A 12,624-nucleotide genomic window follows, 5' to 3' on the forward strand; every position below is an offset into this window, starting at 1 on the left:
AGAGTCCAAGGTTCTGTGGCAATTGAAGGTTCTCTGCCAAGTTCTGTGGCAATTGAAATGTGACAGCTGATCAGAGAAGATGGGAACAACAAATGTGGGATAACAAAGTGGTTGTGCCTCCAGTCAGATGGCAACTCTGCACAAACAACGACATTGCTCCCTACAACATAGCACATAGAAACAAGAGCCCCAAAATACTAACCCTCTATATTATTTCCTGTTCACTAATACATACTGCTTTGCACAGTGTTAGCATACTTACCATTACTGTGGTTCGTGAATGCGTTTCCTGCTATGGTGTTCGGTGCAATAGTATACAGGCACAGTGGTGTGAAGGCCTGCCGTAAGTACTGGACTTATCTGATTCCAAGCCACACAGAACTGGGCAAAAGTGAAAAGAAGTTCCCATACATATTGGTATGCAGTGGCACCGTTGCCAGTACCACTCTAAGCTTTGAGCACAGAAAGCACCAAGAAAGCAAGCTACCCTCACCAGCCACACAGGGTATGTCTACACTGCAATTAAACACCTGCAGCTAGCCCATGTCAGCTGACTTGGGGTGGGGGGGCTATAAACCTGCAGATCACAAACATCTACACCACAGTTTTACAGTCCTATAGCTCAAGCCCGAGTCATGGGCCAGCTGCAGGTGTTTAATTGCAGTGCAGACATACCCAGAGGCTGCTAAAGACAAAGGGAGAACACAAAGGAAAAATACATCAGATACAGGACACAGATGGTGGATTACTTGGCCAAACTGCAACATCCATGAGACAGTACATGCTTTCATCTACTAGTTCCTTAACCTGTTAAATGTAGGTATTGCAGCAAAACAACCAACAAGTCCATACTCAGCACCTAATGAGCCATCTTAGCCAAGCAGAATGATGGAATCCTTTTATCAAGTGACGTGCATTTGCAATGGATCAAGCAGAGGAAGATATGGAATGACTACTAATGAGTAAGACAGGCTAGAATTATAAAATTACAATCAGTTTCACTCAGCAGAAAGTATTGTGGGTATCATACATACATGCAATGCACAATGCTTCCTCTAAACATGGCAGACTAAGGAGATTTAAATGAATTAATATTTAAACATAACACCTTTCATTCCAAAGAATCCAAAAGCACTGAACTACATCCACTACTGAAATGTAGTCTCGTCTGAGGTAATGCAGTGAGCCAGGCCTCAGCCAGGCTATGGCTACTGGGAAGAGAGGCAGACATGAGTCAACACAAAGATAACCGTAAAATTTATATTATTGTTCCTGCCAAATTTCTGTTTTTTTCCCCTTTATAATATAAACAGAATAATAGTAATAATACTCACTTAGGAAAACTATAAATCATCACAATAAAAGAAGTTCTTCAGCAACAAACTGTCACCCCAAGAGGGAATCAACTTCTCTTCTCCAGGACTGCAAAATCCAGCTTCACCCCAGTTGTTCCACCTTCACCTATCTCTGGCTTACGATGCTCCTTTGCTTGGTCACTGCAATGATTGCACTTTTTTCTAGCAGGTCAACCTGTGACTGACAGCTCCTCACCTGGAGCGCCCAAACCGTATTCCCTCTGTCAGCATCCTAGTGGTCAACTTCACCAGTCATATGCTCTGTGCCCCTCACAGCTGGGTTCCTTACACACAACACTCCACAGTGCAGCTTCCTCAGCAAATCTCCTTTTCATCCAGCGCCACCTATTTTTGCCCCCTTCTCCAACCACCTTACACCTGCTCCCTTTGGGAGGATTCTGAGCCCCTTCTCCAGCTCTAGCTGCCCTCTCCTTGGCTCTCCCCACCCCCCTGACAGCCTTCTATGATGCTGCACCACAGCTGAAGCAGGTGCTAATGCCCGGACCAGGGTTACTACACTCACACTCCATTAACGGTATATGTCCTCATGCATACCCCTACACTCATAACCATTTTATATATTTAAACTATTTACATTTTACTATAATGTACATTTAGCAGATTCTACCACTCCTAGGGATCCAGTATTTCTATTCCAATCACTTCTTGAATCAATCATTTTAGAGGGATCCCAAGATTTGATCTCACAGATTGCCTGGGGATTTGCAGCATCTTCCCCGTCTCCGATACCACGCTGTTTTTGCTTACAGGAGTCTCCCATGGTATCAAAACACATTGGTCTATTAGAACCCCACATAACTCTCTTCATCAAGAGTGTGACCCTGCCTCTCATGCACAGTCTCAGGGTTGTGAGTTGCTACTTTCACTGGGATATTTACTTCAAACCTTCAAGGTTTCAGCAGGTTCTTGTTTGTGTCTTTAGTCACTTGTTCATTAGAATCCATTCACATTTTGTATTCAGGTAAATTTGCTTAGGGGATATCAGTCTCAATATATGGCTCGGGCATCCATCTGTTATCTAACTTTCCACCCGTTGTGTGTTTCAACCAGACTCTTTCTCCATTTATCAAGGTCTCTGCACTGGGTGGTATATCATAGTATTCTTTTTGTTGGGCCTTAGCTTTTCCCATATTCTATTCCACTTGGGTTCTTGCCATATTCATTTGTTAATATGTCTGAGTATGTGATCATCATAAAGGATATTCCACTGTCTCAACCCCTAATTCTATGTCCATCAGCAACCTTCCATGTCTACTGAAGATCAAATAGTAGAGGACTGTAACCTGTACTGCAATATGCTGAATTATTATAGATATAAATTAACTCAGGTAATAACTTCAGCCTCTGCTCCCACTGCAGACTGCGAATCATTCCAATTATAATAGGATTAATTTTTTTCACACATTTGTCTGCGGATAATATGCGGTTTTCATTTTATGACTGCCATAAAATATCCAACCACTCACCACACAAAGGGCCAGCTTCCTCTAGGACACAACTGACTTCCTCCACTAACTCCGCAATATTAACAGCCTCCCTCAGAACACTGTCCTTACCACCATGGATGTTACTTCCCTATACACCAACATCCCTCACAATGATGGCATAGCTTCCTGCCTCAAATATTTACAAGACACTGGACAACCCTCAGATATCCACCCCAAAAACACTCCCAAACTCATCCATTTCATCCTCGCCCACAGCAAACTTACATTCAACACCACACACTTTTTCCAAACCATGGGAACAGCCACGGGAACAAGGACAGCTACCCAATACACCAACCTCTTCATAGGCTACCTTGAAAAATTACTGGACAAAATGCACCACGAAACAATTATATACCTGAGACACATGGATAGTATTTTCATCCTCTGGACAGACTGCTTAAACTCAATCATAGATTTCCACTACAACTGCCACAAGCACCACCCATCCATTAAACTCTCTCTGGAATGCTCCCATCTTAGCATCAACTTTCTGGACACCACAATCAGCTTCAACAATGGAACCCTACACACAACCATATACAAGAAACTCATGGCTCACTGCACCTACCTTTACAGGTCCAATAACCACCCCAATCTACATCCAGATACTCAAGGTATGTCTTCACCAGCAACGTTAAAATGCTGTAGTCACAGCACCAGCGCAAGGAGAGAGCTCCCCCAGCACTGTGTTAAAAAAAAAAAACAAAAAACACACACTACCCCCAAGAGGGGAGTGGCTCCCAGCGGTGGTGCACGGTCTACACTGCCACTTTACAGCGCTGAAACTTGCAGCACTCAGGGAGGGTGTTTTTTCACAGCTCAGAGAGAAATTTGCAGCGCTGTAAAGCGTCAATGTAGACAAGGCCTCAGATACCACAGAATATGCTCTCAGGAGCAAGTCCAAAATATACATCTTAACGCACTTATAACTGCATTGACCAAACAAGGACACTCCAGCAGAACAGTAGATCACGTCACTGAATAAGCCACCCAAATACCCCAAAAAAACTTGCTTCAGAACAGAAATAAAACCCCCTCTGAACACACATGCCTAGATGTTGCCTACCACCCCACCTTGGAACCTATACTGGGCATCAAACAACTACAACCCATACTCAATGGGGACCCAATCCTGAACCCCCTCTTCGAGCCTTAAAAAAAAAAACAAAAAACCCAACCTTTCTAAGTTCATCATCAGAAGCAAGCTTCCCACAGACTACGACACATCAACTCAAAGGGGCACCAGACCCTGCCTGAACAAATATAAAACCTGCAAACATATTTCCACTGCTACAATGATCAACACCCCCCACATCTTTCAAAATCTATGGGTCCTACACATGTCTATCACAACATACGGTATACCTCATCCAGTGCACTAAATCCAGAAATAATTATGTGGGGAAACCATATAATCACTACACTCTTATATATGAGCTCACAGAGGAAAATGATAAAAAACAAAAACACCTTATCACCTGTGGGTGAACACTTTTCACAAAGCAATCACTCTATATCTGACCTATTAGTTATCCTCAAAGGAACTCTGCACAGCACTTTCAAAAGTTGAGCCTGAGAGCTTAAATTTATTACTCTGCTAAATACCAAAAACCATGGACTGAACAGGGACACTGGATTTATAGCTTATTACTAATACCAATTAGTATTACTAATACAAATTAATCACAAATTTAGTAAAAGTCATTGACAGGTCACGGGCAAGGAACAAAAAATCACAGCCCATGACCTGTCCATGACTTATGCCATAAATACCCAATTGAATCTTAGGGGGGAGGCACTGTGGGTAGGGGGGGAGAAAAGGGGGAGAACCACGGCACCAGCTGCAGGGCAAGCCTGGGGGCTGCTCTGGCCACTGCCAGGGAGGGGAGGAGGCCAGGGTGGGGTGGGGTGTCAGCTGCTGCTCCAGCCGGAGCCCAGAAATCTACACAGCAACGAAACAGCCCCACAGCCCAACCCCCATGAAGCTGAGTCAGCTGGCCTAGGCCAACCGCAGGTGTCTTGCTGCTGTGTAGTCACATCCTCTCTCCCGAACAGAAGATATCACCTCACCCATCTTGCCTCTCTAATAAAGCGCACAAAGTTCTTTAACAACTGGGACTCAAACCCAGCTCCCTGACTCTCAACACTGCTGTTGTGTATCCATAAAGCCTTGCAAAATATATTCAGAAGGCCTGGGGTATACTTTGAGAAGACAAATCCTTCATGGGAACCTCCACCACAAACTTCAGTCATGATAAACACATATGTAACTCCATCCCTGCCATATTCCAATTTTAAATGATCTAATCCTACCAATTCCAATAGACCATTGCTATCAATAGGATGCAAGGAAGCTCTATCAGAACTAACAACTTTATTTTTTAGGTTGCAAGTTTCACAGTTCTGACACCACTGTATGATTTTTTCCTTCATCCTAATCCAAAAGAAACTTTCTTAATGGTCTATTGGAATTGGTAGCAGAGGGTATCTGATGCACATAGGTTGGGAAGATATCTTGGAGCCCAAGGAACAGGTTGGGGAAGTAGGACACCTGCAGACAAGAGATCCAGGATGGTGGAAAACATCTCTACACCTGGACGAAGGACACAGACTTGGGAATGCCTTCAGCACCTGCAGAGCAGATAGAAAGATCAGTACAATTGAGTAAGAAACATGAAGCAGCTCTCTCACAACATCATCTGGATTTTTGGTGTGTCACCCAGATACAGCACACCATACTCTCTGGGATACATCCTCCAATTAGGGAACGATTTTGACCAACTGCTCCACGATGTCTTCCCAACCTATATGCATCAGATGCCCAACCACCTGATTTCTGTATAGTGTCATAGGTCTGACCCCATAATTCAGAATCTTAACTGGTACTAATTCTTTTTTCACTGTGAAAAGACTTTTTGCCACTATGGCATCTCCTTCTTTACCCAAAGAAGGCTTCTGTAAAGCAATACAATCTGACCCTGTAGATCAACTTTTGTTTTACAAATTTGAATGGTTTCAGTATTTGGGTGCTGCTTGATGGGATACAGATATTCTATTCTCACTTTCCCATACTGACTGGCAAAATTTTGATAACTTGGCATATGTCTAATTACATTTTTTGTTTTGGTGAGGGAAGCTGCTAACCCCGATCCTTTAATACTTGCAACACTCCTTGTAACTATATTACAGTAGATTGATACCAATGATTACGGGGAGTAAACAATCACTGTTGACATTAGTACCGAAAAAACACACACAAAAACTTGATCTGGTATTTACTAGTTCAAATTTGAATTTCAGCTTCTATATAGCCGACACGTGGGCTAGCCAAACCATTTCTGGCTACCAATTTCACCCTGTTCCTGCTAGTCAACAACCAATTGAGAGTCCAATGTTTCCTAAAACATTAGCTGTATAAGGTGGTAACTTGAGACTCAACATCCAGCAAGGCCTATGTTTCTATCCCATTATTCTTAACCAACACAGTCGGACAGCTCCCCATAGCAGTAGCCTGCCCTTTCGGTCATTCAGGTCTATTCTCTGTCTTCCTGAGACCTGACACCCTCCCTTGCTGAGACGTTGTGTTTCAAGACATGGCATTAGAATTTTGAGACATGCACCTCCTTTCTATAGGTCTCACCTCACTGCATCTTCTGCAAATAGGGCTGCCATCATCATCAAACTTATCTGTTATCCTATGCCCATTCTGACTCCCTGGGGCCTGCATTTCTATTGTCTAGGTGCCAGGAGCTCCTGTTTCAACATATGAGACTCTATTTGAATTTCTCTCCTTATGTGAAGGAGTGCTTTCTTCAAATCCTCTATATCCCTTTTAAAATTTTCCTCTGAAAAAGTATCTTCCATTCCAGAATTACCATCCTCCGATTTCTGGCTAGCCTGCATCACACAGTGCCCACCATCTCCAGGCCACAAGGCAATGACATTTGTATCCATGCTGTGGACATACTTCAACTGTCCTGTGTGGTTCTCTATGTCCCAGAAGTTTTCTAGCATCCTTAAAGTCTAGAAGGAAATTTCTGGATCCTTAGTTATAGTTCCCTCCATCAAGTATCTTTATACAGTCCCTCAACAAATTTGCCCTTCAGCATTTTATTAGTATCTTGGACTTCAAGTAGTTCTAACTTTTCTATTGCTTGCAAAGTCTCTTGTAATTCCAACGTGTATTCCCTTACACTTTCTGCTGGACTCTAGACTGCGCAGAACAACCTCTGCTTCAGCTTTGACAAGGTATGAATGTCAAACATACAGCCTAGCCTTCCAAATACCCTGTTCTACAGTCCCTTTTATATTTTCTGGCCATGTCCGCACTTCCCTTTTAGCTGCATCCTCTAATTGCCCCAGCAGAATCTCTATTTTCTGTCTTTCTGGCAGCTCACGCAACCTGAGCATCAGCTGAAGCACTGTCTTAAATTCCCTAATAGTCTCCTCTAGAAAAAAAAAAATCTAGGCAACAAGGATGCGCCAATGAAATATAGCATGGTTGGGGTGTCTGTAAGAGTTGTCCTCCTGTCGACCTTTCCTCTGCATTACCCTGTGACTGACTCCTGTTGTTCTAAGATGATTATCTCCTGTTTTGAATTCTTCCTATCCTGTTCATGATGCCAACTGCAGTGACCCGGGCCTCAACTAGGCTATGCCAACTGCGAAGACAGGCAGACACAAACTAATACAATGGAGATTTCCTTTATAAAGTTTGAAATTTAAGGTTAACACAGAAATTTGGAAGGAACAATAACATAATGTAAACAAAAGAGTAATGATACAATATAAACATTCAGTACTCACTTCAGAAAACAAACTCTAAGTTACCATCATAATAAGAAGTTTTTCCAACACACTATCATCCCAACTCGTCCTCTCCCTGGTTGTAAAGTCCAGCTTCACCCCAGTTATCCCGCCTTCACCTCTTTCCAGCTTACAATGCTCCTTCCACATGGCAATGACCACACCTCTTTCCATCAGGTTCACCTGCAAACAGCTCTTCTCTCAAAGGGCTACACCTATTGACCCAGATTCCCAAACTGTATTCCCTGTATTCTGTGAATCCTGCAGACAAGTCATAATACTGAGTTTATTTGCCATGTAAATGACTGCCATCAAATTCAGTTCCTGTGGGGTGAATTAAGAACATATGGTCTGAGAGGAAACAAACTCATTTCAACACCAATCTTAAGGAATTTCACATATTACTTTCTAATCATCAAATACATGTGAGAGGTAATTGGATTTGGAGGAGAAATATCCTCAGGTCTTCCATGGCATAAAGCCCTTCTAACTATGGTGTTATTAGCTGCAGGTAAAATCTGGAGGGTAAGCATCAGGAATAAGATGGTTTCAGAGCAGCAGCCGTGTTAGTCTGTATCAGCAAAAAGAAAAGGAGGACTTGTGGCACCTCAGAGACTAACAAATTTGTTACTCTCTAAGGTGCCACAAGTCCTCCTTTTCTTTTAATCAGGAATAAATATATTGGTTTCAATAAAATAAAAGTCACTCTCTGCTTTACATCCCACAAAGACTCAAAAGTGATCCTATGAGGCTCAAGATAATTGAACACTTAACTGGACACCATTAAATTAGGCTTGAATAAAGACTGAGAGTGAATGGGTCATTACACATAGTAAAACTATTTCCTCATGTTTATTTTTCCCCCATACTGTTCCTCACACGTTCTTGTCAACTGCTGGAAATGGCCCATCTTGATTATCACTACAAAAAGTTTCTCTCTCTCCTCTGCTGGTAATAGCTCACCTTAACTGATCACTCTCGTTACAGTGTGTATGGTAACACCCATCGTTTCATATTCTCTGTGCATATAAAATCGTCCTACTGTATTTTCCACTGCACACATCAGATGAAGTGGGCTGTAGCTCACGAAAGCTTATGCTCAAATAAATGTGTTAGTCTCTAAGGTGCCACAAGTACGCCTGTTCTTTTTTTGGTGGTACCAAAGTATCACAAGAAAAAGCTGTTTTTGCTTTACTTCTGAACCAATTTACGTACACCTGAAATCAAGAGAAATTCTAAAACCTAACCAAACCTTGAGATTTTGCCTCTTGAGCATGCAAAACTAGGCAACAGCCTTTCAGTAATACTATCTCCTCCCTTTTTTCTCACCCTCCCCAATCACACAGGACACTATCCTATCCTCATGACCTGGTCTTCCATTGACAAAGGTCAAATTCAAACTTTAATATCAAGTTTGAGAATGCACTTGGGTTCTTTTAAAGTATGTTCTTTACTCAAAATATAATTTAATGGGAAATTCAAACTAATTATATCTTTTTTTTTAAATTACATCTTTCCTGACTTTAATATTTGACAATAAATGATCTCTCAAATATTTACTGAAAAAAAAAATCAGTTAAACTGCCAAGATATCACAAATTATGTTTCTGTATTACAACTAATTAACAGAATGAAATATAGAAATCAAAAGCTAAGAGAAGGGTCTACCCCATATGGTGCTTATAAACCATGGAGATGCATATATCATATCACAGAATCATAGGACTGAAAGGGACCTCGAGAGGTCATCTAGTCCAGTTCCCTGCATTCATGGCAGGACTAAATATTATCTAGACCTGTGGTCCTCAAACTAGGGGCACCGCTTGTTCAGGGAAAGCCCCTGGCGGGCCAGGCCGGTTTGTTTACCTGCCGCATCCGCAGGTTCAGCTGATCACGGCTCCCACTGGCCGCGTTCACCGCTCCAGGCCAATGGGGGCTGCGGGAAGCGGCATGGGCCGAGGGATGTGCTGGCCACCCTTCCCGCAGCCCCCATTGGCCTGGAGCAGTGAACCGCGGCCAGTGGGAGCCATGATTGGCCGAACCAGCGGACGCGGCAGGTAAACAAACCGGCCCAGCCAAAAAGTGGCTTTCCCCAAACAAGTGGCGCCCCTAGTTTGAAAACCACTGATCTAGACCATCCCTGACAGGTTTTTGTGGAATCTCTATCACTGGTGATTTTAAAAGCAGGTTAGACAACCTCCCTAGGCAATTTATTCCACTACTTAACCATCCTGACAGTTCGGAAGTTTTTCCTTATGTCCAACCTAAACCTCCTTTGCTGCAATTTAAGCCCATTCCTTCTTGTCCTATCCTCACAGGTTAAAAACAATAAATTTTTCTCCCGCCTCCTTGTAACAACCTTTTATGTGCTTGAAAACTGTTATCAGGTCTCCTCTCAGTCTTCTCTTTTCCAGACTACACAAACCCAGTTTTTTCAATCTTCCCTCATAGATCATGTTTTCTAGACCTTTAATCATTTTTGTTGCTCTTCTCTGGACTTTCTCCAATTTGTCCACATTTTTTCTAAAAGGTGTGTGCAGTTCTGGGCGCCAATACTCCAGTTGAAGCCTAATCAGCACAGAGTAGAGCAGAAGAATTATTTCTTGTGAATATATAAAACCCCTAAACAGATCAAATAAATCAAGAATCCTCTGTGTAATTACAGTTCTAGCCCTCTACATGCATCTTTTAAGTACATAAAAATAAGTTTCGTAAAGAGAAGTGAATTTTAATACAGTATAACATTTTCCCTGGGGGAAAAAAATCAAATAATTTTGCAGAATTGGATGTTATATTGAAGAATTCGTCTCTAAATTTGTTTGTATTTTACCATTTGAGTTAACACTGATAAATCCAAACATATTTATAACAGATCCTTAATTCTACTCCATTGCCAAATTTAATTATATTGCATTTCACTCTCATGAATTACTTTATGAAAAAGATTGATTAAATGCGTGAGAAAGGAAATAAATGGGTTACATTTGAGTTGTATGAATGCATTTTGATAACCCTTCAGGAAGCCACCACACATCCTGTTTCTCTTCGCTGCTTTGAAGTCCTTGTCAGTCGCATCACACATTATCGTCTCCCTCTTCTTCCCCTCCCCCCCTTACCCCCCACCCATAGGCAATGTCTTAGGGCATTCATCATTTACCAGGTTACTGAACTTATGCATTTTTAGCTATGACAGCCCTTCCTCACCCACCAACAAAAATCAGACTCACTCTTTTTCTCTCTCTCTCTCCCCTCCCACCCCACATTAACACAAGTTACTATTTCCAGAGTAGCCTTGTACCAACTTCCTGCTACATCAATAATTTCGCAAGATTTGCTTGACAAATAGACTCTTATGCCTAGGGTTTTGTGGAGCTGAGTTTTTGTTTGTTGGCATAAAAAAAATGCTTCACTGAAACATGCACTCATTGCAGCATCTCAACTGCTCAACAGCACCCTCAACTACATGTCCATTTCCTCTGCATGTGTCATTTCTGCTCCCAATAACTAATTCTCAGCTCTCAAACAGAAACCCATTCCTCCCAGGAACAACTTACACAGTGCCAATTGACTATGCATGCGTCAGTCATGCACCTCGTCACCAAGTCCCTCTGAACTGCATACAGGGCCTTACCCCAATAACTCACTCACTCCCTCCCTCTTACTACCAGCTTCTTCTGCACATATCCACCCAGCTCGCAGCCTCAATAACTCCTTTGCCAGAGATACATCCAGACAGCAACCCATCCCAACACTTACTCCACCACCTCCAGAAGGAAACGCTGATCTCCTACTCATGCTTGCCATACCTTCCAACACACTCAGAGGCCTCCACCCATACCCAGAGTGAACCCCAGTACCATCCCCATCCATACCCACCCTGCCCCCACATTCCCAAGTCCTCCACTCATACCCCTGTACAACCTCCATACATGCCCACACAATCCCATGTCCTCTACCTATACCCCAGTGCCACCCCACCCATACCCCCCCAAACCCAAGAGCCCATAACCCATAGCTCCCACATACACCCAGACCACCCCAACCCCACAGAGCTGCCCGTGCTCATGCTCACCCTTCACACCCCAGAGGCCTCCCCACCTCACACACCATGCCACAACCCCACAGAGGTGCCTGTGCCCATGCCTACCCCGAGGCCTCCACATCTCACACACACACCCGTGCCCACACCCACAGAGCTGCCCGTATCCATGTCCACCCCGCACAGCTGCCTATCCCCTACCGTACCTAGTTAGCACCTCCATTAAGATACCAGTTGCCTGTAGCCCTCACACCCCTTGTCCTCCGGAGCAGAGCAAAAGCCGCCCACCCCGAGACGCCTCCTCTCCCCCTTCGCAGCCACCGCCGCCCCACATGCCGGCGCAGGAGCCGGCCCCAAGAGGCAGGAAGAGGGCGCGGACAGAAGGGAAACCGGGGAGAAAGGACAGCTCCCGCATGGGGAGGAACGAGGGAGGGAGGGAGCTCCAGGGCAGCAGAGGTGACTCAGTGCGGCAGCCCAGAGCAGAAAAGCCCCCTTGGTGGCCGTGCCCGGCCGGCCCCTCCCCAGGCCCTGCTCCCCTCCCGACTCTCTCACTCACAGATCTTCCCCCGCAGGTTCTGGAGCACTCGGACCCCTTCGCCGTCACCATCCTCGGCCGCCATAGTGCCGCCGCCGCCACCTGCGCTGCGCACTAGCAAGGAGGAGAGAAGAGGAGGAGGAGGCTGCTCCCCGTCCCCTCTACGGCCCTCTCCCTAGTGCGGCAGGGAGCGGAGGCCCCAGCAGGCGGCACCTCGCCGCGCCGCCCCGCCCCGCTTCTGCCATTGGACAGCGGAGCGGCAGACACATACGCATTTCCTTCTCTCGCGCGGGCGATTCAGCCCTGCTGAAGCCGCTGCCCTTTTGATGCCGGGGTGGGGCAGTTCCTGTCTCTTCGCCACGCTGAGCCTCCCCGTGC

General features: G+C 44.4%; 1 protein-coding gene across 4 annotated transcripts in view; it reads right to left on the bottom strand.

Moving 5' to 3' along the window:
* RASA2 (RAS p21 protein activator 2) overlaps positions 1–12,624 on the bottom strand; it is a 113,797-nt gene extending 101,173 nt beyond the window's left edge. For 2 of the 4 annotated variants that reach the window (XR_013347109.1, XM_077826365.1), the window contains exon 1: positions 10,032–10,149. Coding sequence is in view for 3 of the 4 variants with exons in the window: in XM_077826365.1 (XP_077682491.1) it covers positions 10,032–10,149 (118 nt within the window). In the remaining variant the exon portion in view is untranslated. Of the gene's footprint in view, positions 1–10,031; positions 10,150–12,267; positions 12,411–12,517 lie in introns of those variants that run through there. The other 2 variants (XM_077826369.1, XM_077826368.1) reach the window with 2 other exon arrangements.

The sequence above is a fragment of the Eretmochelys imbricata genome, chromosome 9 (genome assembly GCF_965152235.1).
Source record: "Eretmochelys imbricata isolate rEreImb1 chromosome 9, rEreImb1.hap1, whole genome shotgun sequence".
Classification (NCBI taxonomy): Eukaryota; Metazoa; Chordata; order Testudines; family Cheloniidae; genus Eretmochelys; species Eretmochelys imbricata.